The following is a 27,206-nucleotide window of genomic DNA, read 5'->3' as shown; positions in this document are numbered from 1 at the left end:
TTTAACTTAACAAATGCATTAAGTTGAACTAAAATTTATTAAGTTCAACTTAATACATTTGTTTAAATGTAGCTAAAATCAATTGTGTGCAACCACTTACCATACATTTTTTAAATTAAATTCAACGAATCATTTTTTTCAGTGGGGATGTAATGACGTTTTATATCTGCAAGCTTGTAATTTGTTGACAAAACTGATGAGAAATTTACAGAGAAACTAGGAATGTCATTGTCAGGAATAACATTTTGCTAGAGTGTGTTTGTGTGTGTGTGTTTAACAGTCAGATTCAATGCACTTAGTTATATTATACTTTATTATTTACAATTATTATTTAAAAATAAATATTATTTGCTTATTTATATATGCATCCTCAATGCTTATCAGATTAAGATGACATTTTAGAGACAATTTTGTTCCCAAATTAAGAATCCCACAGAATCATTTAACTGCATTCATACACTCTCCCCCACCCCCAAAAAAAAAGTCACGGCATAATGTGTGTGTATTTTCTTCTTCTTATGTACATGCACACATTCGAAATGTACCATGTTTGTACATGCAAAAAAAAATATACACACTTCCTATCCATGTTGTGCAGGAACTCTTAGGTCTGAGTGACTAGACGCAGTATTGCACAGACTAGTTGGAGGTCAAAACTAAAAGGTTAGCTTGAGAAAAAAAGTGAGAGACGTTACTGTGAAATGGATATACATGTCATTGCGCCCACCCGACCAGACGGTTACCTTTTCACTTTCTTTTTTCAGCTGACCCAGAGAGAGCGCTAGCTCAATATCACCATGACAACAGCACAGAGAAAAAGACCACCACTGCCTGGTCTGTAACCGCAACACGCAGAGCCAGTATCACTACTAGCAGAACGCAGCCAGGCAGAGATTGTCATGTTTACTGCATGATTGGAGAGCCATTATCATTAGAAACATCAGGATTGGCTGTTTTTTTCAGTTTTGAGTAAATATTGTGTAAAATAAAATAATCATAATGAAATAATATTTAATAATAAAACATATACTGTAGTAATTAAAAAAAATCAACACCTGAAATAACTGTTTTGAGTTAATACTCTTCAAAATAACATACAACAACAACTACTACTACTGCCACTAAAATGTTTACAAAAACAAAACAAAAACTCCAAAACAGCCGCTTCTGATGTTGATAATATTTTGAGTAAATATTTTGTAAAATTATCATACAAAAATAAAATAAAACAAATAAATCATATTATTATCATTTATAATAATCTAAATAATAATAAATAATATAAATGACTGTTTTTGAGTTTAAATAAATACAAATATAATTATTATAATATAATTAATATAATATAATAAATATAATATAATATAATATAATATAATATAATATAATATAATATAATATAATATAATATAATATAATATAATAATCAACACCAGAAACTATAATAGTATAATAATATAACTATGCCTACTACTACTACAAATAATAATACAATTTTAATATAAAATAAAACACCAGAAATGTAAAAAAAAAAAAAAAAAACTGTCACGCTGTGGCTGTATAAAGGGGCTTACGACGAGTTTTTAATAAATACACGTAGGGGAAACACAAGCAGAATGACTGTTTTTAAGTTTTGAGTAAATATTGTGTAAAATAAAATAAAATCCGTATTGGCATTGGTCATCCAAAATCTTATACTGTATTATGGTTCAAGAGCAATCTCACAAAAGATTCATAGAGCTGAAGGTCCTGGTATCCACAGCAAAGCAGAAACAGGAAATGTGATCTGGACACTGGAAAAGTCTACAGACACTGCAGGAAATCATATCACCTCTTGAGTCCCACCTTCACAGAGTCATTTAAACTGAGTCTGGCTCATAGCTTAGGGATCACACACTATGAAATGACTTTCAATTTAGAAACACTGAGAATTCAAATGTGTTCATTTAGGAAATGTCAGTTCATTTGTGTGTACACACAAACTGATATAGCAGACTCACTTACTTACGCAGAGACTATCAGTTCTAAGAATAGCCCTTAATTTGGCTGAAAACAAGCTGAAAATCTAGAAACAGTATGTGTGCGTCTGACAAACTGATAATGACACAGCTGTACACTATGACAACAGTATAATATGTGATCTTTGTCAAACCCAAAAACATAAAAATAAAAATGTGGTAACCTTGCAAGGCATTTTTTTCAGTGTATACAGCACACAAAACACATGTCTGTATTACTCTCTCTTATTTATATGAACTCATACACAGATTTTTAGAGTATGGATGAGTCATATTCCCTACAGCTCAAAGACACACAAATCAAGGTCAACACACACATACTGTAACATTTTGGGTTTTGTTTCTTGTTCTTGTCATTATCATGTTTCTGTCTTGTCATGTGATTCCCTGTTTGTCATGTGATCCTGCCATGTGTCTTGTCATTGGTTAATCGTCTGATCATTGTTCACAGGTGTTCCTCTGTGTTTAAGCCCTCATGTTTGCCCTGTGTCTTTGTCGAGTATTGATTGTTTCATGTACTACTGCTGGTAGCCTCGTTCTTGTTCTCGTTCTCCTTCTCGTTCTCGTTCTCCTTCGCGTTCTCGTTCTCCTTCTCCTCGTTCTCCTTCTCGTTCTCATCGTTCTCGTTCTCCTCGTTCTCGTTCTCCTCGTTCTCCTTCTCCTCGTTCTCTTTCTCCATGTTCTCCTTCTCCTTCTCGTTCTCGTTCTCCTTCTCCTTCTCCTCCTTCTCCTTCTCCTTCTCCTCCTTCTCCTTCTCCTCCTTCTCCTTCTCCTTCTCCTCGTTCTCGTTCTCCTTCTCCTCGTTCTCCTTCTCCTCGTTCTCTTTCTCCTTGTTCTCCTTCTCCTTCTCGTTCTCCTCGTTCTCGTTCTCCTCGTTCTCGTTCACCTTCTCGTTCTCCTTCCTAGTTCTCCTTCTCGTTCTCGTTCTCCTCGTTCTCGTTCTCCTTCTCCTCGTTCTCCTTCTCCTTCATGCCTCGTCATGCCTTTATTTTATGTTTGATCATGTTTTGGAATTAAAGTTGAACTTGGGTTCTCACATCAACTTGCCTCCAGTGGTATTCATTACACATACATACACAAACCCAGCTGAAAGGTTAATCTCCATATTTGCCAGACCAGAGCTTAACAGTAATGATTGTTCTATGACATCAAGGTTACACTATCTAGCACAGGTGAAGTTGAAATTGCGAATATGATTTGTGATAAGAAGCATTAGAAAAAAACATGTTTATAAATATTAAAATTATAAATAAATCCCCATATGCATCTGTTTTCCATTATATTATTTGCCATTTGAAAACCTTATAATAAATGATTTGCTGTAAAATAATGTTGATTGCTAATTGTTTGATACAATTGCTAATATAGTTGATTATAAATTGTTCGAAAAACAATTTAATAAAAGTAATTATTAAATAAATATAATAAAATAATGTTAACCACTTTATAACAAGTATACAGTAATAAAGTACTTACAAATCATTTGCAAACAATTAGTTTATAGATAGTTAAAAAAAAAATTGCTTACAATTCCTGAAACTATGGCTCAATTTCTCTACACACAAAACCACTTCATTAAAAAAAACCTCATTCAAAACTATTTTAACTCTTCTAAAAATTATTTTTGCATAGTAACTCTACACACGAACATCAAATGATTAGCCATATACACATCTAACTACACAGATGTGAAAAATGTAAAACTACTCTTTTGCTTGTTCAGTGTGCAGGAGTTTGTCATAGTACTTACACATGTTATGTGCACAAATACACTGTGTGTATGCACAATTGCTAAACTTCATAGTTATTGAACTGAACTGAATCAACACTGAATTGACTTGAGCTCTGTAATAACACTATTAGCTTGTTAGAGCTGTTTTAAAGCAGAAGTGGTGATGAAAGAAATAAAGGTGATGACTTGTATATGCATATTCAATATATATTTACAAAATAAAAAGAAATGCAAGAGGCTGAAAACATTGAGTTTTGATTTATAAGAGATCAATTTATGTATAAGTGTTTTCACACATGTAGGCAGGGTTTAAAACGAATACCCGCCAACCTGCCAAATGCGTGTAAAAATGAACCGTGGCGGGTAACGCTGTCAAATCACTAGCAAATTTAGCATGTTACTTATTATGTTGACTCACTTTGCTGGGGAAGTTCATGGAAGCCAAATCTGTGCAGATTTAGCACAAATACTCAACTCGTGAGTCATCATAAAGCATTTGGTTAACATAAAAGACACTGTTATTTTCCAGCATTCTACATTTTTTTATGTTCTTTACTGTATTGATCTGTCCACCTAAAACACATTTTTGGTGAAAATGATGAGGATGAAAGAGATGCTGGATGACAGGATTTTGTTTGAATTAGAAACGAATGTATGAAATCCAAATTTTATAGCTGTGACATAGTTAATCTAGTTAATTTCTTTTCTTTTCTTTTCTTTTTGGCTTGTAGAAGTTCTGAATGCCCGATAACTTAAACATTTTGAAGCCAATGTTGTTGGGATGAGGGACATGAGGGATGTTGTCGTTCCCTCAACATATTAAGTTGTGGCCACGAGAAACGGATGCTATTCCCTCAACATATTAAGTAGTGGCCACGAGAAATGGATGTCGTTCGCTCAACATATGATCTCGTGCCCACGAGATATTATGACGTTCCCACGACTTAATATCACGTTCCCACGAGTTTATATGTTGTGGCCACGACAAAACTAAGTGAACCAAACATGTCCCCTCCCAGTCACTGTATTTCGCTAAGTGGGCCTCAAGTTCCACTTTTAGTGTCTAAGCAATTTGAAAAAACGTTAAGCAGGGATACAAAAAAGTTAACTTTAAAATGTGTTTAATACATCACAAAACAGCATATGCATTGCTCTAACAAATTTATTGTGATTGCAGTGTTAATAAGTAATTGTCAAAGTGATATATCATTTAATCAAACCTATGAAATAAATATTGCTTCTCTATCTGCTCTGTTCTGTCTCTTTGCCTTGCTCTATCTCTCTCTCTGGGTGCAGTAAAAGTGTGGTGTTATAGAGATAGACCATTTAACAACTGCAGCCATGACCTACTGTGAGATCACTTCAATGTTTCACATCAATGTTTCTTGTTTAATTTGATCTGTGTGTTTTTCAAGGACAGAGAGAAACAGTCAAGCAAGCTTGAACACACAAACATGCATTCATTCGCTTATGAGCGAACTATAGCTGAACTACACAAACTGCGACTACACATAAATACTCGCTCTCTTGCACAGATTAACCTGTACAAGGACGTGAACCCTCATGACACACAAGCACACAGACAAACACGAGGACTAGAGTGCAAATGAAACTATAAAGCAGTGACAGATCATTTATGAGGAGGAGGAAGTTACTCAATCATTACGTCACTGTCCACGCACACATTCAATGTGCTCACTGACTCATGTTGGATAATCCGCATTTCTCATTTCAAATGAAAGCCTAGCAGCAGTAATCCTATTTCTTCTGATAGCGAGAGATAGAGAGAGAGATGAAAGGTATATGTGGGTGTTAGTCTGATGGTAAGGGGATTATTTCATTTTACACTATACTACACATAAAATAGTTTTAGTAGTGACTAGTGAGCTACTACTATCACCATTGCACTGTTACCCTTTTTATCACATGGATTGATAGCAAAACTATATAGGTCAGTTATTCTAGTATAACTGCTAGCATAGTGAAACTAACATGATGCTGGGAGATGCTAAAGCATTAGCATTTATCACTTGCTAATCTGTAGCCTACTGTGATATCACTAATTTTGGATGTCACTAAACACTGAATGTCTTGTTGAAAAAATATGCCTCTACCTACCTTTTTGCAAAACTCATACAATTCACTGCAGTTTCCAGCTGAAATGAACACTAGGTGCAGTAAAACAACAAATTTTTGTTCACACAAATAATGATCACAAGGGCAGATTATCAATTCATTAAGAATTATCTTTGAGCGACTCCTTGTACAATACTATTTTATGACCTCAAAACACTTTACCATAGGGCATGATTTGTAAATGAATATATTTTGACGTTTGCATCACATTATCAACTGCATATGTACTGTACTTCTTTCTGTACAGAGTAGACTTGCTCTGTAGCTCAAATAAATGTGATAAAGTGAGTTGTATGTTACTTAAAATATAAAAATTATACACACACTAAATTCTGGATGTATGTGTATATTTGGTACCTGGTAACTCAGACAATGCTCCTCTTTCGATGATGTGTTTCCTGTAGAGGGTCTTCAGCACTTTGGCACTGCCAAATCTCTTAAACCGACTCTTCACATTATTGTAGTACCATTCTAGAGACTGTGTCCTCAAGAGCCTACACACAGAAGAAAGTGGTTGAATGTTAAATTGAACATCATAAACTCAAATTAATTCCACAAATAAATACAAAGCAATAGATGAAATGCTATTCTTATTCTGGCTGCGGGATTATTCTAGTTATAACTATAATGCTGAGATTCTGTAGTGTGTAACCAGTGTCACTGTTTTATTACAAATACTATAAAGCAAATGCTGTATTTTATTTATAATAGAACATTACTTTAAAAATCAATTGTGTATGCATTGCCAAAATAGAACTAATGTCTTTTCTCTGCACTATTTCATAGAGTAAAAATACTTCGTAATTAGTGTGTAGTCATTGCTCAGTGACAACTATTAGGCTGACATTGCTTTATTATAGACATTGTGCAGCCATTACTCTATTTTAATGATTGTGCTGCCTCTGCTCTATTATAACTATTTAAGATCAATGACCTATTGCAATTAAATTTAAAAATGTCTTCATTATTATAAATCTATCATTGCCTTTTGACTTGCTTTATTACATCAATTTGGGAGTCATTGTTCTAAAACAACTATTTTGCTGTCACTACTCTGGTTAGGGTATAACACTGCTTTAATAGAACTGTCAAGTAATCTCTATGACAACTATGTGCCTTATTGCAATATAAGTAAATTAGTACTTTCCTGTGTTGTACAGTTTATTGCTATGTGACAAAATAATAGAACACAGTGACTGATCACTTTTATTTCCCCCATTCATTTTATCCATAGGAATTCCAAAAAATCTTCAGTTTTCCCAAAACTCAAAAGGAAATTTTCATCTAAATTAGATCTGAATTAAATCTGTGCAGGGAATTAAAATACTCATCTGTCCGTCTGCCAAGCTCCCTGACACTTTTCATGGTAAAAGAGATCATTACCATAATTGGCTTTCTGAAGCTTTAATGAATATAACTTGAGTCCATTGGGCAACATGAGCAGGAGGACAGAGACGGATGACAAGAGAGAATCAGGCACATGGTTTGTAATAAATGAAATCCCAGATGAATGTTTTTCTCTTTCTGTGAATACTGAGAAATTATGCTTATTTAGTAGTATTACTAGTATTGTGTCAACATTTTCTCTATTAAGAGTCAAAAACATACTTCAGCAAAAAAAATAAAAAAATAAAAATGGTTTAGACAAACCAAACTAGTTCAACAGAAAATCAGGGGCGTAGCAGCTGTGGGGGATGGAGGGACACGTCCCCCTACTTCTATTTAAAGGTGATTCTGTTCCCTGTACTTTTCCAACACACCACAACTATTCCAGTCCATGTTCTTTGGTGTTGGTTAAATAGGTTTGTGTGAACTAAAATTCAGCCAATCACAGGTAAGTGTCAGTGTTGCTCTGTTCTTTCTCTTATTCATTGTCATTTTTATTTGGCAGGATGAGAACCTTATGTTAAATTCATTGCACTGCACTGCACTGCACTGCATTAAAAACAGAGGACAATATCATAATTCTTTCAAACACAGTGTATTTTATTTTCTATCATGACCACACTCGGAAGTGAGGTAATGGTAATGGATATGACAAGGTTAATGTATTTGGTCTAGGTGGAATAGATCTGCTACGCTGCTGCTGCAGAGCAAGGACAGACTTGCTACTGCCAATACATAAACAAACACATTGCTTTGAGCATGTAAGACATACATACATAAGCATATATGAAATTACCCATTGCAGGTGGGGCTGGGGAAGGTGGAGGGTTTCAGAGGAACTTTGAAAGTAGAAAAAACTGCTTCAGCTCACATTGACCAACTGTTTACACACTGAGCAGCACGCTCATTGGCTATAGATGCAACAGGAACCAATCAGCTTGTGCTGTGTAGTTAATTATGTAATTGTCAGCTAAGTAGAGATTCATGAAAGAACTTGGTATTTATTTCGCAATTGAATTTCTGTTATGATTTGAGGTAACGCTAGAAATTATCTTTCCCCATTAAAGAAAACAACCTGTTTTGCATTGAATATGTAATTTCTATATTAGCTTTTAGTTCATTACTTCTATGTTCTTAACTTTAATTGGTGTGTAGGAAAGACAAGCTGCCTTATCTAAGAGCAGTAATTAAAGTTATTGAAACGTTACACTGATATAGAAAAATGCATGAATGAGAAAATAAAGCATGGGATGTTAAATGAAAAGAAGTATAAAGCATGATAAGTCGCGAAAAAATGCGATACTTGCCCTGTCTGACACAGGGGTTTTCAAACCTGTCACTGCACATTTTGAATGGGTGCATCTCAATCAGCTCTCAATCAGCTCCCTAGTTCAGTAGTCAAGGCACAGGGAGTCAGGCCCACTACACATTGGGAACTGATGACTCTATTTCCGCACACATGACAATGTCTACATTATACAACATTACTACTGGTATTTATGAACAACAGCAGAACTGAAATCTTTCTGATGTAATTTTTTAATGTAATTTGTGTATTATGATAAATACTTTGCTTTGCTTGTTAAATTATAAATGTAATCTAGATTATGTCCATTACCTGTCTAACAATTTATGTTTATACTTAAAAAATATAATTCAATAATTAATTATATCTATATAATTAATTGAGTGTTATTATGTGTTGTGAGTTGGCACACGTGGTTTACGTTTTTTATGCTACAGAACTTCTGTTAAGGGAACATAGTGAGCATTGATTCGACCCTGGTTTTCACGGTGCATTGTGGGACTTTTTAGGGAGCAAACTTTCAGTGCACTGTTATGATTTTGTCCTTATAATGGCCGACTCCCTATTCAGTGCCCTGACTACTGAACTAGGGAGCTGATTGAGACACACCCTTTGTCTCCTCTATCTGACACACCCACTTCAGGTCTTGCAGTCTCTACTAATAAGCTGATGAGTTGAATCAGGTGTGTTAGATGAGGGAGACATACAGAATGTGCAACGCAGGGGGTCCTCCAGGTTTGAAAACCCCTGGTCTGACACATACGCACATTATGCGTGGCCATACGAATGTGGCCATTGAGAATGCGTGCCAAAATGAAAGGGATCCTGCCAAATCATGCGGTAGCACGCAGGAACACAAGGGATGCTTTAGCACAAAGACATGATCATTAGGGGGCAGTCATGTTTCATTCTGAGTCATGTCACGTACTGAAGCCAATTATCTGCCTGGCCAGCAGATGTGAACCTGATGTGCTGAATTGAGTTCTTTTTCGTCGATTATTGCACTTGAATGGTCAAATACAAACACAATTATGACAAAAATGCTAGCCTGGGCGAGTATGCAGGAAAACACATGCCTTAAGTAAAAGTAAATAGTTGGGAGAAAATCAAATGTGAAACTAAAACTTATATCTAGAAACATGTTATTTGAAAGGGTCAACTTTTAAATTCAACAGCAGTTTAGATACATTGACTCAAGACAAGTTCTCCTGGCATCAGTGATGGTTAGAATTATAATGTATTAATTAATAAACTGCTTTAGGCCAAAGACTCAATGTTTTGGTGATTGATGAGTTTTATTTTTATTTTTACAAAGACTAATGACCATAGTTGTAACAACTTACATTTTACACTAAAATGGATTTTATTGGCTGTTATTACATGGCTTGGTTGAATTCTAATGTAGAATGCGGTCTGTTATTTCTTGATAACAGACCGCTGCTAAGTATAAATTGTCTCTGGTATAACACACCGTTGCCATGAAAAACAGAGCGTTGCTATGGACGCAGGATTCTAACCGTAGAGACGGAACGGACGATTTTCTTTAGCGGAAGCAATACAATCGTTTTTAAATCAATAAACTCCTTTTTAAATCAATATTTTGTGTCAAATTATTGATTAATTTGGTAGGTAGCCATGTAATAAGCGGGATAATGTAGAACGAGGCGGTTGTTAAAGCGAATACAACCCCTTCAGGCTGATTCAAGACCCCTCCGCTTCGTGTTGGGGGCCTGATCAGCCTGTCGGGGTTGTATTCGCTATAACAACCGCCTCGCTCTACATTATCCCTTACTTATTGGCTGCTATATATACTGTATATAGCACTAGCAATGCCATGGGTTAGAATCCCAGGGAATGTATAATATCTTTAATAATACGATTTTCAGCGTTGGATAAATGTGTTTGCCCAATGTGTAAATGAAAATGATGACCAGCAAAATATGAACTTTGTACTTTTAATATATATATAAAAATGTAAAGAGTAAAAATAAAAATAAGTAAATGAAAGTTTCAATTAAACTAAGCAATGTTTAGGGCTGACCAATCATTTTGAGTTGCCTTCACAAATGCCTTAAAACACTCAGCTTGTTTTTAACGATCATCTAATATATTCTAGAAATATAGATTTAACAAGGTATGTTGTTATTGCAAGAAGGAGGAAGGAACCAGTGAACATTTAAACACTTTAATAATAATAATAATAATAATAATAAAGAAGCAATACAAATTCAAGACACTCAAGGACACCGTACAGTTGAGAGATAGTCATAAAACAAGACAGCAATAAAAAATTAAAAAAGGCTGTTTAACATTCAATAATTTAAAATTGATCAGAGAAAGCTAATTTAAATAGATACGTTTTAAGATGTGATTTAAAAGTAGTCAGACAATCACTTTCTCGTATGTGGAAGAGAATTCCAGAGACGAGGAGCAGCACAGCTGAACGCCCTGGACCTGTCATGGTCACCAGCTAGTTACCACCTCCTCACTACATTTCATCCTCCGTGACCCTCACCTGCATGCACTTCCCAATCACAGAGATCGCTGTCACCTGTCACCAATCTTCACTGATTATCATCCAGCACTATATAACTCTTCCCACTGCAGTTCACCATTGTCTGGTCTTGTTGTTCCCTCAAAGAACACTTACCTGCATGACACCTGCATGACATCATTGCATGACACCTGCATGACATCATTGCATGACACCTGCATGACACCTGCATGACATCATTGCATGACACCTGCATGACATGATACCTACCAGAACGATTTGTCTTCAGTCATCAGTCATCTGCTTCCTTCATCCGTCTTTAGTCATCTACCTCGATCTCCATTTCCGAACCTGTAACAGATAAGACCATTACTCCTCCAGATATCCATCCTGAACACCATATTCATCAGTTACTCACCTGCTTCCATCATTGCGATCACATACTTCTGCAAATTAACCTGTTGATTACTTTACCTGTGTGAATCCTTCTGTTTCATGACAGAAGACCAGACCCTAAATTTAAAGTATGGGCGTTTCCCGCATCCATCAAAACCCAACTGATCATCTGATACACTGTTTCCAGGATGGCCGCCCGATCGAAATATCTGTGAAAGAGTTCCTAGAAATTTCACACCAGGTCAACTGGACAGATGACGTCCTAAAGAATGTGTGCGGGCTTGGACTGGATGATCCTCTGCACCAGCCAGCTTCAGCCGCAAAACCAGGTTCATTCGCACAATACCTGGATCATGTGCTGTTGTTGAGCGGTTCAGCCTTCACCGTGGGTGAGGCTGAGGATTACATCGCCACTCAACCACCATCAACAGCCATCTTCCTCGCCACACCGCCTGAATGTCTTCATGTCATACCTGCTGAGCCAGAGACTGTTCACGCCATGTCAGCCGCACCTGAGAATTCGCCGCCGGTTCCTGAGCCTGCTTCAGCCCACAAGCCAGCTCCAGGGACTCATCCCGCTGAGACCACCCCTTCCAGAGTCTCGTCCCGTCGAGACCAGCCCTTCCAGAGTCTTGTCCCATCGAGACCGCCCCTCCAGAGCTTCTTCAAGTCATGCCAGTCAAGCCTGAGCTTCTTCAAGTCATGCCCGTCAAGCCTGAGCTTCTTCAAGTCATGCCTGTCCAGCCTGAGATTCACGCCTGAGCCCTTGTCTCCAGCCAAGATGGCCACCGGGCTCCCATGGAAAAGCCACGATGGCCGATCCACCCTGGCCAGCTGAACTGCAGACTCCGCCCTGCCCGCCCAAATGGAAGGCTCCGCCCTGGCCAACCGAACTGCAGACTCCGTACTGGCCGCCCGAATGGAAGGCTCTGAGCTGGAGGCCTCTGGTCCCTCCTAACCACATCCTCGTCAGCCTCCAGGACGCCCGCCCGCCCTCCCCGGGTAGACTCCTTGAATTTCTGCCTGCCTTTGCCCAGTCCTGTTGCCAGCCCTCCGACTGCTCCTCTTCCTCCTCCTGAACCCCCCTCCCTCAGCAGTTTTGTCCATCTATGGCGCGAGGTCGCGCCTTCTGGGAGGGGGAGGTACTGTCACGGTCACCAGCTAGTCACCACCTCCTCACTACATTTCCCATCATCCTCCTTGGCCCTCACCTGCATACACTTCCCAATCATAGAGATCGCTGTCACCAATCTTCACTGATCATCATCCAGCACTATATAACTCTTCCCACTACAGTTCACCATTGTCTGGTCTCATCATTCCCTCAAAGAACACATACCTGACTCCTTACCTGCACGATACCTACCAGAACGATTTGTCTTCAGTCATCTGCTTCCTTCATCCGTCTTTAGTCATCAGCCTCGATCTCCATTTCTGAACCGGCAACAAATAAGACCATTACTCATCCAGATATCCATCCTGTACACCATATGTGACCCGTCACGGAAACCAGGGACACAAGTCGGCAGCACAACTTTCGAGCAAAATGAGAAAGAAGCGTTTTTTTTCAAAATTGGTGATTTTTTTTTTTTTTTCAGAATCTGTTAGTTGAGATCACGAAGAAGCCTCTCCATGTTTGAGATAGCAGTATTGGTATATTTAAAAGCGTACATTTTGATGTTGAAATCGGCTTGTTTTTTGGAGATTCTAACACGCTGTAGGGGCGTGTCATTGTCGGTGTGTATTTCCATACTGAATAAGCCGGCGTGGCTACTTATTATGCAGCGCTCTGGCCGGCTCTATCTGATTTCAAAATTCAATGAACATGGACGCCAATAACATTACGATGTCCAGCAATCGATTTAAATAGTAGGTTACATGGTTTAATTTGTCGTTTAATTAGATGTAGCCTAATACATGTTGTCAGTGCCAATAAATAGATCCGCCTATATAATGAACGTGTATATGAATGATGCAGTGGTAGAGCTTTCGCCAGCCGTGTCAGAGGTTGAGAGTTTGAATCTGCCCTTGTATGGATTTTTTTAATAGTTTTTTTTATAGTTTTTTTTCTCTCATCAAAACGATTATGTTCATCAGTGGTTGTATATCAAGCAGGGACACGCAAACGTTTGAATTATTTTGTTATTTCAACAGAACGAATAGAGAGTATCCGCAACGCAACGGATTGAAGCGCGCGTCGAGTGAAGACAATGCAGTGTGTGCGCGAGCCACGCGAGTAAACACTGTAGCCTATCTGCGCCACTGATCGCAGCGGCAACGAGCACTTTGATCACTTGATAAAAAAAAAAAAACACATTTCAGCGCTAGTATCTTATTTAAAAAAACGAACGAAATGAATGCTCTGCCAGTTAACTGGAGATGTTTTATTTAGAGAATTTGTAGAATTGGTACATTCAGGGGGGAGGGGGAGACGGGGAGCTTTACAGGGGGTATGACTTATCTAAATGAGATGTAAATGAGCCCTATTGTCATTCCCAGAAGGGCGAGACTTGCCAATCTTTAGAAGCAGATTTCTACCATTTCAGTTTTTTTTGAGTGCCTACCTTCAAATGGCCACAACTTCTCCAAATATTATCAGATTTACATGTGTTACACATCGTTGGAAAGCTTTAATACTACACTTTCAGAATATGTGAATAACTCAAAATGCCCCAGAACCGACTTGTGTCCCTACTTTCCGTGACTGGTCACATATTCATCAGTTACTCACCTGCTTCCATCGTTGCGATCACATACTTCTGCAAATTAAACTGTTGATTACTTTACCTGTGTGAATCCTTCTGTTTCATGACAGGACCCCATGGTGACTAAACAAACAGATCGGTACAACAAGGGAAACTTAGAAAGACCATTTGCCTGAAGAAGCCCCAGCAGGGTCGAAACTTTGCCTTTCTATTAAATATGGGAGTTAAAAGCAGTGTTGCGGACATTACATTTTTCTCACTTTAGTAAGTTCCTTTTGTCTTGCACCTGCCAGAAGTTTACTTCTTTTTCAATTACTTTTTATTTTATTTCTGTTTTATTTATTTTATATTAATAAATAAACACGGACGAGACACCATTCTTCAGAAACGTGAATACAGATTTATGCTTTGTAAGGCATTTGCATACAACTTTATTCGTCAAGTACAGTTATTCACGGTGGTTATGTATTCCTGTTATGTTATATAATAATACTGTTTTATTCGTACAGTAACTGTAAATGATTCAAACCTTTTCATTAACAGCATGTGTTTCGAAGCAGTAAAGATAATGACTTAAATGTTGGTTAAATGAATAATTAGATCAACAATATATATATATATATATATTGAATTAAGTGTTATTTGTATATATATATATACAAATAACACTTAATTCATATGCAATCTGTCATGCTAGTAAAAAGCCATAGAATTTGAGCTGACCTGTGGCCTTTTTACGGTTTCCAAGATCTTCAAGAGTCTGAAGTGGATGTTGGTCAACAAAAAGACATCAGGAAATAATATATACTTCACAACTTATTCCGAGCAATGACGCAGACTGCGAATGGATTTAAAGACATGAAGCTTTATGTCCAAGCATTTATACTGTTGCTCATAGCAAGATAAACCTTTTTAATATAATATAGTGCAATTCAGGGGCGGATCTACAGGGGGGCAAGGGGGGGCAGGTGCCCCCCCACTCTAGAGCCTTGCCCCCCCAGCTGCCCCCCTAACTTTGATTATCCAAAAACTGTACCTTTAAAAACAACCTGCCACTATGTCCAATACATTTACCAAAAGTGAACAATTTCATTTTTAATTTTAAATGTATTATTCGCCAATTTCGCCCCTCCCCCCTGCCCCTCAAATACTTAGCTACGTCCCTGATTCAAACGTGCAGAGCGGCGTTCGCTCAGTCTGGCTCACACACAGCGAGTCTGCTGCGGTGCGGTGGCTCTGCAACCCGACTGGAGAGACTGAGCTGCCCCAGAGCCTCTGAAGGTGAAGTGAGTTTCCCCATGTGAAGTTTAAACACACGTTTAACTTAAAGTTACATTTGTAATTAATGTATTGTATGCTAAAGACGATTCAGCATCAGCAAAAACAGCGAGTCTATTACGTTAGCCAAAATCAGCGGTCATATTGCTCCCTCGTGATAGGTGAGCACTCTTCCCTTTGATTAGCCTAATTTTTATTTTAGTAAAGACAAGAACAGCTTAATAAAAAATCTAAAATATTGTGGGGCAGCGCTAGGGCTGGGCTAAGGGGGCTTAAGCCCCGAATGTTTTTAGTAAAGCCCCGAATATTTTTTTAAATTGTCTTTCTCAGAGCAAAACAATTAATCAGAAAAACAAATGTGAATAAGATTACAGCGGCCGCGATTACCTAATCATGAACAGTGCAGTTTTATTTATATTTTTCCCTTTGCAAGGTACGACGTGCTTTTGCAGCGTTGAGCATTGTAGCCAATCACAGACATGCCTGTTGAACACATCGGCCAATATGAGTCGCTGTGCTGAAGATGTGTTTTGCGCGAGTTCACGTTCGCAAACCTGTCATTATTATTGGCAATAAACTTAAGATGCAATCATGCAAATAAGAGATTCACTTGATATTCTTGATGCTACTCTGATGCACTACATTACGCAACGCTCTGTTTGTTGTTAGGAAGACTAAAGTTCAGCGGTCTAGCTCATCAATGTCAAAATGATTAAAGAAGTAAACGAATGCTTGGTAAAATGTAAGATACATTTTTTTAATTATAATAAGAACTTGAGTATTGTCCGCTGTTTTATACTTCTAGTCCACTGCATCTTGGACACAATTATTGTACTTTTTTTATATTTTCATTTTGCTTTTTATACTTTTACTTTTTAAAAGATGCACAGTTTTGTTTTGTTTGAACACTGGGCTTATTCCTGTTGTGAATTAAAAACCTTTGTAGTGTGTAAGGGCACACTGTAAAAAATTTGCTGTAGTTATGCAGCTGTTTGCCAGTAACTTACTGTAGATTTAAATTGATGTTATTTATTGGCAACAGTTTGTTCAAAGTTAAATGAACATTAAACATTAACAAGTCTTTGTCTTTACAGAATAAAATTATAAAATAACAATCTAATGCAAAGCATTCTGGGAACCAGAAATCTTCATCAACCTTTTTCTGTTTTTTTCCTTCAGATTTTGGTTCCCAGAATGCTTTGCATGAGGCTGTTATTTTAGTTTTATTCTGTAAAGATAAAGACTTGTTAATGTTTAATGTTCATTTAATTTTGAACAAATTGTTGCCAGTAAATAACATCAATTTAAATCTACAGTAAGTTACTGGCAAGTAGCTGCCAGTAATACTGTAATTTCTACAGATTTTTCTAACAGTGCACGATTAAACAATAACTACTGTAGTTTAAAAGTGTTTTTGTGTTTGTTTCTCTCCGACATTTATATATAGGGATTCCCATGTACCGTCTACCCCTGCCACCCTGCCAAGACCTCTTGCCACCCCTTTGCCCCCCCATGTAAAATTTTCTAGATCCGCCACTGGTGCAATTTAGTAATAGGGAATTGTATGTATTGTAATATTTAATGCATATACGAATCAATTTCTGCTAATAATCCCAGATATCTGTTCATGCTTAGTATTTACTGTAAAATACATAAAGAAATCTATTGTGTTAGTTCAGTTACCAGTGTCGGCAGTGTGCAGTAGACACACCGATTCTAAACTATTTCTACATCACTTATCCTGCCCCAAAAGACCATAAACATTACAGATAACGTTTGAAGTATCAATGTTCATACATATTTCTTAAAAAGTTTAAATTATTCATGTGTGACTGATATGCTGCAAATAAGGTGATTTTAGGTCATTGTTTTGCTTGCCCTATGTCGGTTGGAAATCGTAAGATGGCTGCTTGAACACTTCCAGTGGCTGCCTGCTGGCAGTTCAGAAACTATTGAACAATCTACTCATTTACATAGATCAGTGAGTGTTACCCATCTTCATGACCCACTTTAAGAAAGAGGATGCAGACTTAGGATTCATTAACCACAATGGAAATGATTTTTGCAGTAATTTACATTATAATATCTGACGTAATGTAATGAAGCCGTGGCCTACAGCAGAGAGCATTCCCACAATCTTTTTCTGTTCAGATGTTAATTTATGTTCACTGAAAAACTCTTTTATGTTCTTCCCTCTGAAGTCGATCCAGCATGAAAATGAAGTTCACAAATAGTGCGGGTGAAACAGACCGTGTTAATATTTAAATTACAATTATGATGGCACACACTTTGCACTTACTGATCTGTCATCACAGAAGATGGTGAGGTGAGAAATTAAAAATCACAAAGTTAAATGGACAGCAACTTTGCTGCCCTTGAGATGTGATCAGCATCTCAAAAACATCAGGCGTGTCCTTACATTCGACATCATGATAGGAATGTTGGGGTTTCTCATGTTTTTTAAAGACGGCAAGCTATTTTAAGATAATATTATTATTAATGTAAAAAATAGCAAACACTTCCCATGTTCTTTGGATAGTACTGTATGTATGGCATGGTATGGCATCATAAGACCCAGGGCAGTAGTTTGCACACATGCAGAATGCACAATAATGAGTCACAGAGCAGTTCAACTGGCCAAATAGAGAGGACAGCATAAAGATAACACACAAACATCAAACGTAGCGTTAGTTCTGGCAGGTCACGTTAGTCAAGCTCGCATCAGCTGACCCTCAGCTGATCCACATCTACCTATAGGAATGCGACACCTATCACCGTATACATATATAAGCTCCTTCAGTATTATCAGCAGCTATCGCGTTTCTCAGGAGCTAATTACCCTCCTCCATCCCCAGCTCCTCCTCTCGCCCAGTCAGGATTTGGCATTCTGATTCCCCTTGAATCAGAATAAATTCTCGAAATATGTTTTACTTTAAAATCTTGAATCAAATATATTTGCAAACATTCATGTTGGTTCTGTTCTGTTTACCCCAAGGAGGATTATTGCTGCTCTCCCTGCTCTTATCCATGCTAGGCTGCATGGATGCGCAGGGAGTTCTCGCCCAGAACGGAACCATACCGCCAATCCTAACTGTATGCTAATTGTCAATCGTATTTGATGGTAGAGGTCCTGACAGAAATACATTGTAGTACAAATGAGGTATTCACATATGCATGAATGCAAAGTATTTTATACAGTGCCTGAGATAGCTTGTCCAAAACCACTGGAACATGCACATGGGTACCTGTACAAATCAAAAATACATAAAAGTGGTTCTGTGTGTGTGAACTTGAGTTAGTATACACATGATCAGGAACTTATTTTTCATGTTCCATGTTCTATATACAGTGGTGAAAATGCTAAGGGTGGATAATAAGGGTGCTGCGCAGTGATACACAGATCTGTAATATGAAACGGTCATAGCAATGTTGGTGTTCAAGAAACATTTCTTATTTTCATCAATATAGAAAAAGGAAACAAAGCTGTTAGTTTAATTACTTAAAAACAGCGATGTTATCACCTTTTTGCTGAGTTATATAATGTGGAGATTCAGTAGCAAAGTGGTATATATTTTTTAATAATTATGTAAATATAATAAAATAATGATATTAACTAGACAATAAATATAAATAATTATTAGTATAATTGTTTTTAATATATTAATATAATTGTTTTTATAACAGATAAGGATTAAGATAAGGAAATAATTGTCTATTTTACTATGTTATTCTGTGTATTTCTGTTTACTGCGCAGTCTGTGTATTTGGGTGTTCATCTTTGCACTCCTCAGGAGTGCAAAACTACTGGAATTACATACAGCTCTCCCCAGACACTCAAATACGTATTCACACACCACAAGCCTCACTTCACAACTGAAAGAACAGCACTCTTCAATTCACCCTTAGGGCCCTGAGATTGATGAGAAACCCATCTACATGCTGACAACACACACACACACACACACACACACACACACACACACACACACACACACACACACACACACACACACACACACACACACACACACACACACACACACACACACACACACACACACACACACACACACACACACACACACACACACACACACACACACACACACACACACACACACACACAGGTAAAATTGTAAAATGCTCTTGACAGATGTGTGTCTGGCCATCTTTAAACATGACATCTGCCAAAAAAACAACAAAAAAAAACAGCACCTGTGCAATAAAGCTCCGACATTATTGCCACCAGAGACTAAAATATACATTACAGCTTTTCCATAGAAACTTTTGCAGCAAGGCATCATAGGATGCCAAAAATGGAATAGGATGTCTAAAAACTAAAATTTAGATTAAAGATCAAAATCAAAATAAGTGCATGGTACAAACATGTTGTGGCTTTAAGTCCAACTGAAAATGCCCAATTGACTGACTAGTAAGTAGCAAATCATGGTTCATGGTTGTGATAATTAATGAATTAATTTGTGACATTTATATAGTGCTTATCTAGGTACTCAAAGTGCTTGACATATGGAAGGGGGAATCTCCTCAACCACCACCAATGTGCAGCATCCACCTGGATGATGCTACGGCAGCCATACTAGCGTTGCCAACTTAGCGACTTTGTCACTATTTTTAGCGACTTTTCAGACCCCTTTAGCGTCATTTTTTCAAAAAAGCGACTAGTGACAAATCTAGCGACTTTTTGGACAAACCTCAGCAACCTCCAAATTCTGGCAGTAGCCTACTGTCCTGCGAGCGTGAGGTCTTGCTTTCTCCCTGCCGTCACTCTCTCAGTAAGAGGAGCAGCAGCACGTTCATCTGTTGAGCGCACGGCTGCTGACAGACGTGAATGAGCAGTGTTTTTCCATGGACTTATCACTTATCTGTTTTTCTTTTGTTTTATATTTAAAGAATTTTGTTTGAACATTTTAATTTCCTTTCTTTTCTTGTGCTTATTACTTGTAATACACACTGTCACAGAGCTTTAGTTACTCCGGTTCCCGAACACTCTCAATTCAGATCATTTTCCACATATGCCTACACTCACCTAAAGGATTATTAGGAACACCTGTTCAATTTCTCATTAATGCAATTATCTAATCAACCAATCACATGGCAGTTGCTTCAATGCATTTAGGGGTGTGGTCCTGGTCAAGACAATCTCCTGAACTCCAAACTGAATGTCAGAATGGGAAAGAAAGGTGATTTAAGCAATTCTGAGCGTGGCATGGTTGTAGGTGCCAGATGGGCCGGTCTGAGTATTTCACAATCTGCTCAGTTACTGGGATTTTCACACACAACCATTTCTAGGGTTTACAAAGAATGGTGTGAAGAGGGAAAAACATCCAGTATGTGGCAGTCCTGTGGGCGAAAATGCCTGGTTGATGCTAGAGGTCAGAGGAGAATGGGCCGACTGATTCAAGCTGATGGAAGAGCAACTTTGACTGAAATAACCACTTGTTACAACCGAGGTATGCAGCAAAGCATTTGTGAAGCCACAACACGCACAACCTTGAGGCGGATGGGCTACAACAGCAGAAGACCCCACCGGGTACCACTCATCTCCACTACAAATAGGAAAAAGAGGCTACAATTTGCACGAGCTCACCAAAATTGGACAGTTGAAGACTGGAAAAATGTTGCCTTGTCTGATGAGTCTCGATTTCTGTTGAGACATTCAGATGGTAGAGTCAGAATTTGGCGTAAACAGAATGAGAACATGGATCCATCATGCCTTGTTACCACTGTGCAGGCTGGTGGTGGTGGTGTAATGGTGTGGGGGATGTTTTCTTGGCACACTTTAGGCCCCTTAGTGCCAATTGGGCATCGTTTAAATGCCACGGCCTACCTGAGCATTGTTTCTGACCATGTCCATCCCTTTATGACCACCATGTACCCATCCTCTGATGGCTACTTCCAGCAGGATAATGCACCATGTCACAAAGCTCGAATCATTTCAAATTGGTTTCTTGAACATGACAATGAGTTCACTGTACTAAAATGGCCTCCACAGTCACCAGATCTCAACCCAATAGAGCATCTTTGGGATGTGGTGGAACGGGAGCTTCGTGCCCGGGATGTGCATCCCACAAATCTCCATCAACTGCAAGATGCTATCCTATCAATATGGGCCAACATTTCTAAAGAATGCTTTCAGCACCTTGATGAAACAATGCCATGTAGAATTAAGGCAGTTCTGAAGGCGAAAGGGGGTCAAACACAGTATTAGTATGGTGTTCCTAATAATCCTTTAGGTGAGTGTATAAAAAATGTAGTCATTCACTATATCATAGCTACTTGTTCTTGTCTGACAAAAAAAAAATATAGGAAATCAGAACAGCTTTATTTGACATTCGCCTATATTATATTATATTAAATACAGTATGTGAGCATTAATTTAGAGAGAAAACACATTAGGCAGGCAGAACGCAAGTATGATGCGATGACACCATGAATATGCTAATTGACGTATGCTGTCATCTAGCGACATTTAGCGACTTTTGCCAGACTTTTTGCCAGCAAATTTGGCCAGATAAAACTAAAACATAAATGCTTTAAATGGGCCCTTCAATATATACTATATTGTGGTAATAAAATATACTGTGGGCAGTTGTGGCCTAATGGTTAGAGAGTCTGACTTGAAACCCGAAAGTTGCAAGTTTGAGTCTCAGTACCAGCAGGAAATGTAGATGAGGGGTGAGAATGAACAGTGTTCTCTTCCACGCTCATTACCCACAACCGAGGTGCCCTTGATCATGCACCTGACCCCCAATAGGTCCCAATTATTATTCTTAAATAATAACTATAAAATACAACCAAACAAATGCCAGAACTGTTCAGATTAAATAAATCTCACAAATCTGCCTTCAGAGTCAGACTACACAATATTTTTGTATGTTGTCAGATTATGCGATTTTGACACCTAAATTATTCTTGTGTCATGGAAAAGAATGTCAGACTACACGTTGCTTCCTGACCAATCATTGCTTGCCGTCTTTATGACGTGTGTGATGTCATTAAAGGCAGAACTAGTGAATGACTTCCGGAAACAAGAGCATAAACCGGGTTGCTGAAGCACCTCCACTATTGCTTGCAGTCCCTTGAGGAAGATCATAAAGGCAGGAGTATAGTTGCATAGCTCCACGAACCTTTGCTCCATTGCATAATTCCACCTAACAGCACCAATACCATCAGCCCTCTCTCATTTCACCATGTTTGAAAGCAGTGTATGGAAGAGCTTCTATGCCCCTATTAGTCAACTTCACAGATGTGACGGGAACCCAATGTAGAGAACCGGAAACATTTTCTTTAAACATGCTAGTCTTTCTGTTGTGAAGGGTTGCAGGCGTGGTTGTCATCCACTATGACACAATATAAGAGATGAAACGATTGATTTTTGCGTCCTGATGCCTATTGTCATTTACAAATCACTACAACACCCTAGTCAAAATCGTGCTGATATCGTGTAGTCTGAACAAAATCTGTCAGCATCCAGGCTGCTGAACCCTGTGATAGACCCACATATGCGCGGTTCACTTCAGTGCCGCTACATACCCTGTAGCCCAAGAATGAAATCAGTAAAATGGTCAATTAAGGGGATAACAACAGCACAACCTGGGAAAACACACATAAATGATATGCTTACCATTTATAACATAACATTATGTTCAAACATGATCTTTTATTGTATTTTTTATTGCTCTCTCTTTCCCTATCCTCTTTTTTTGTCTTTAAGCTTTCCATCGACAGCTTAATGTTCTCTATACTGCTGTGCTCTGCTTGACTACAAGTCATTATAAATCATGAAAACCTCCCCAAATATCCTTTCATTTCAAACATCTGTCAGTACATCTAATGAGCCTGATAAATATGCATTCTGTCACACTGATCCCAGTGTAGATTATTGCCCAGAATTAGCAGCATCACATCTGTTATCCCACTGACATTAGCTGACCTAAAACACTTGACGTGGCCTCTGCACCCATGAAGAAGAGAGTATTAACAGCCTGGGTGAGACTTGTCCTCTGAAGGTGTTGTAACACTCAAGCTGAAGAACATTTGAAAAGCATCTGTGTTCTAAAAAAAATCACACTTTACAGACGACGCATTAAATGGCTCTCAGGCAGGGTGAGATCTCACAAACATTTCATGAACAATCCCTTCTGTCTCTCACTCAGCGACCACAGTTTCCATCACAGCACTCATTTTCTCTCCCTCTGTCCAACAAACAGCTTATGCCTATCCTTGAACTTTCAGGATATGAAACGCCTACTAATGCTCATGAGAAGCCATAAAAGAAAAAAAGAAAAAAAACTCTGATTATTCTGTTTTTCAAGTTTTTCCTGTGTCCACAACAGTTTCATAAGAGATCTCAAGAATGTCTCAACCTGCTCCGATTGTTTGAAATCAAATGTAAGATATTTCAATATGAACTTAAACTTTATTGGCTTTATAACTATATACTTATACCGTATCTCAATTGCTTCTGTTCTTATTTATCCTCTGAAAAAAAGTTGACAAATGAATGAAGCAATCTTTTTTCTTTCTTTTATTTTTACCATGCATTGATGAAGGACATGATGCTCTTTTCCTCTGTGGTTTGAAGTTGAACCCTGATCTTTGAGATATGAAACTGTATTAATAATCTCTGGCCTGTCAAGGGCTTAAGCCTAAATGAAGGCAGTCACAAGGCAAGCAATCTATGAAACTTTAATTTCTTGCTCCACCTTAAAAAAAAAAAAAGTATACTTCGGCTGACCGTGTTCCGCATGATATGATTTTCGGATATGGTAAATGGTAAATGGACTGCATTTTATATAGCGCTTTCACAGACCTATGGCCACCAAAGCGCTTTACATAGCCTCACATTCACACATTCACTCACACATTCATACACCGACGGCGGTGTCAGCCATGCAGGGCACCATCCAGCTCGTCGGGAGCAGCTGGGGTTAGGTGTCTTGCTCATGGACACCTCGACACTTGGTCAGGTGGAACCGGGGATTGAACCACCAACCTTTCGGTTTGTAGACAAACCTACATGAACCACTGAGCCACTGCCGCCCCATATCCGCGCACAACAGCGCATGCGCAAGGAGAATGTTGAGACAGAAGAATCCAATAGGTGACAATGCTCAGTTGGGATGTATTTTGCAGTATTCGAAGAAGAGTGTGCCAATTAAACAACGCAACATAGGCCCTGTCCCAAATGACACACTTCAAATGCACTTTTGGTCTTTTACTTACAATGGCTGCCGCGTGTCATGGAACAGAAGATTGCAAACACAGGTAAAATCTGAATGGAGTTTATTGAATGACAAACAGATTGTCAGCAGGTGAGTTTCTGAATTGCAGATAGTTTTGATGATACTGGCATGTAAGTGACAGGTCTTATCTTGTTGCAGGCTGAGATAAGTTGGGACTGGATGATTGAAGACTGGCAGTACGATGAGACACAGAAGACTGAAGAAGACGGAGGATGAGACAGTTTGAGACAGGGTTATCTGAAGGTAAGTGGTCAGGTAGAAGTTCAGGGTTGAAGGTCAGGTAATAGTTCAGGGTTGAGCAACGACACCAGACAAGTGTGGTGTGGATGGTGACAGCTGATATAGGGCGAGTTAACAAGGGTAGTTGCTGGCAGGTGTGGGTGATGGAGTGTGTGCTGGTGGTGAGCAGGGAGGATTCTAGGAAGTGTAGTGTGGAGAGGTGATAGTAGACTGGTAACTGAGGATGTGTATGTCTGTTAAATCCATGAGACCATACGGTATCCCATTTGTCATTTTAGGTTTCAGAAGGGTGCTCGTGAGCACCCCCTTTGCAGTCGATTTGTGCCCTCAATGCACACTTTTGGCGAGCCCGCTCTGAAGCGAGCTCTGCAGCAGACTTTTTACCGACAGTCAAAGCGGCATTACGTCATGAAAGTGCGAACTCGTAGGAAGATCGCGAGTGCCACAGGGCAATATTCTCCATAATTTTTATTTTGGATTTTGTTCTAATCTTTGTATGCAATGGCGGATCCACTACTTATCTTCTTCTATCCCCCCGATTGAATCTCCTGTAAATGACATGACTCAGTGTTGGCCTGCAGCAATAACATTAATAAAACACACAAAAAATAGTTAATATGACCTAAATTATCATTATTATTATTATTTAGATGGATTAAACTACATGGACGTCATATGGACTACATTTGTGATGCTTTTTGTCTATTTTGGAGCCTGTTCACTTTCACTGTATAGAGAGCAGCCTGGACATTTTGCTAAATATCTCTTTTGTGTTTCACAGACAAAAGACTGTAAATGATGATATAATTATGATTTGGGGCAGTCGTGAGCTAATGGCTAGCGAGTGTAACTGGTAACCCAAAGGTTGCTGGTTCAATTCCAGTACCAGCAGGAAATGACTGAGGTGCCCTTGAGCAAGGCAAAAATCTAAAGGTGATTCGTACAGTAATAGTTAATGATGTGGATGAAGTAAAAGGTTGCAAGTTCCCTTTCAAGGGAACTCGCGTTGCGTCGAAATTGACGCTATGGGGAACGCTTTGCGTGATGACGTCTTGAAGCACATGTAAAATCAGTCCAATGGTGTGGCGGAACGTCAGAGGCGGGTGACGTCACGTTCCAGGAAGCTATAAAAGCCAGCCCGAAACAGAAAACAAAAGCTTTCTGAGTCTTCAGTTGTGCTCTGTGTGAAATCTGTCCCTGTTATTTGGTGTTGTCTGTCTATATTATATTATTATATTTATATATTCAGTATGGCGAGTAAGCAGCAGCAGTTTAGAGTGTGTGTTCACCCCTGCCCGCGTTATTTAACAAGTGGGGACACTCACACTCTTTGTGTTGTCTGTTTGGCTGAAGAGCATGCCCAGTCAGCACTCGAGGGTGCTGGCTGTGAGCATTGCGATGTGCTTCCTATGCGTACGCTCAGATCCCGCCTGGCTTTATTTAACCAGGATCGCGTTCCCCAGGGCTCTGGTCCCGCCGCTGCCGAGGCACGGCGTCGATCACAGACCTGGGGTTCGCAAATGGATCTATCAGTGGATGTTGAGACGGGCTCTGCCTTATCTCAGCCTCTTTCTGATAGATCCAGTGCCTCTCATCAGGGTGTGGAAGCACGCGTTGCGGTTTCTTCCCCCCCGATGGAGGCACCAATACTGCAATTGTCCAGCTCTGAGGAGTTGGACGTTGTTAGTATTGACGCTGAGTCTGAGGATTCGCCACCTCAGTCTCATGCGTTTGAAGAATTGCTCGATGTTGTTACGAGAGCTGTCGAGCGATTATCTGTTGAGTGGCCAGAGGATCGGCAGGGCGCTCGTTCGAAAAGCAAACTCGACGAGCGTTTCCTGCCATCTCGTGCACAGCCTCAGCGCAGAAGCCTTCCGTTTTTCCCCGATCTCCACACCGAGGTGTCGAGATCGTGGGGGAAACCAGTGTCATATAGAGTGTATATTGCACAAACATCACACTATTCTTCCATTCACAATTATAAAGAGCATGGTTATGGGGAGATGCCGAAGGTGGAAGAGACGCTCGCGAGCTATCTCTCTCCAGCAACGGCATCTTCTCTGAAGGCTCCTGCACTACCATCCAAGCCAGTCAAATTCACATCTTCCCTGGTTCATAAAGCTTATGCCGCCGCCGGCCAAGCTGCAGCGTGTTTACACACAATGTCACTAATGCAAGCGTACCAGGCTGAATTATTGGGTGATTCTGAAGAGGGCGGGGGTATTGGTTCCGAAACTGTGTCTGAATTG

General features: G+C 39.0%; 1 protein-coding gene across 4 annotated transcripts in view; it reads right to left on the bottom strand.

Annotated features, from left to right (window-relative positions):
* Nucleotides 1-27,206, bottom strand: part of myripb (myosin VIIA and Rab interacting protein b) — a 269,944-nt gene that overhangs the window by 32,125 nt on the left and 210,613 nt on the right. For all 4 annotated transcript variants that reach the window (XM_082183983.1, XM_082183985.1, XM_082183982.1 and 1 more), the window contains one exon: nt 6,244-6,380. In XM_082183983.1, the coding sequence (XP_082040109.1) occupies nt 6,244-6,380 (137 nt within the window). The remainder of the gene's footprint in view (nt 1-6,243; nt 6,381-27,206) is intronic.

Source organism: Leuciscus leuciscus (genome assembly GCF_965113295.1).
Source record: "Leuciscus leuciscus genome assembly, chromosome: 11".
Classification (NCBI taxonomy): Eukaryota; Metazoa; Chordata; class Actinopteri; order Cypriniformes; family Leuciscidae; genus Leuciscus; species Leuciscus leuciscus.
This window is presented reverse-complemented; position numbering and strand designations above follow the sequence as displayed.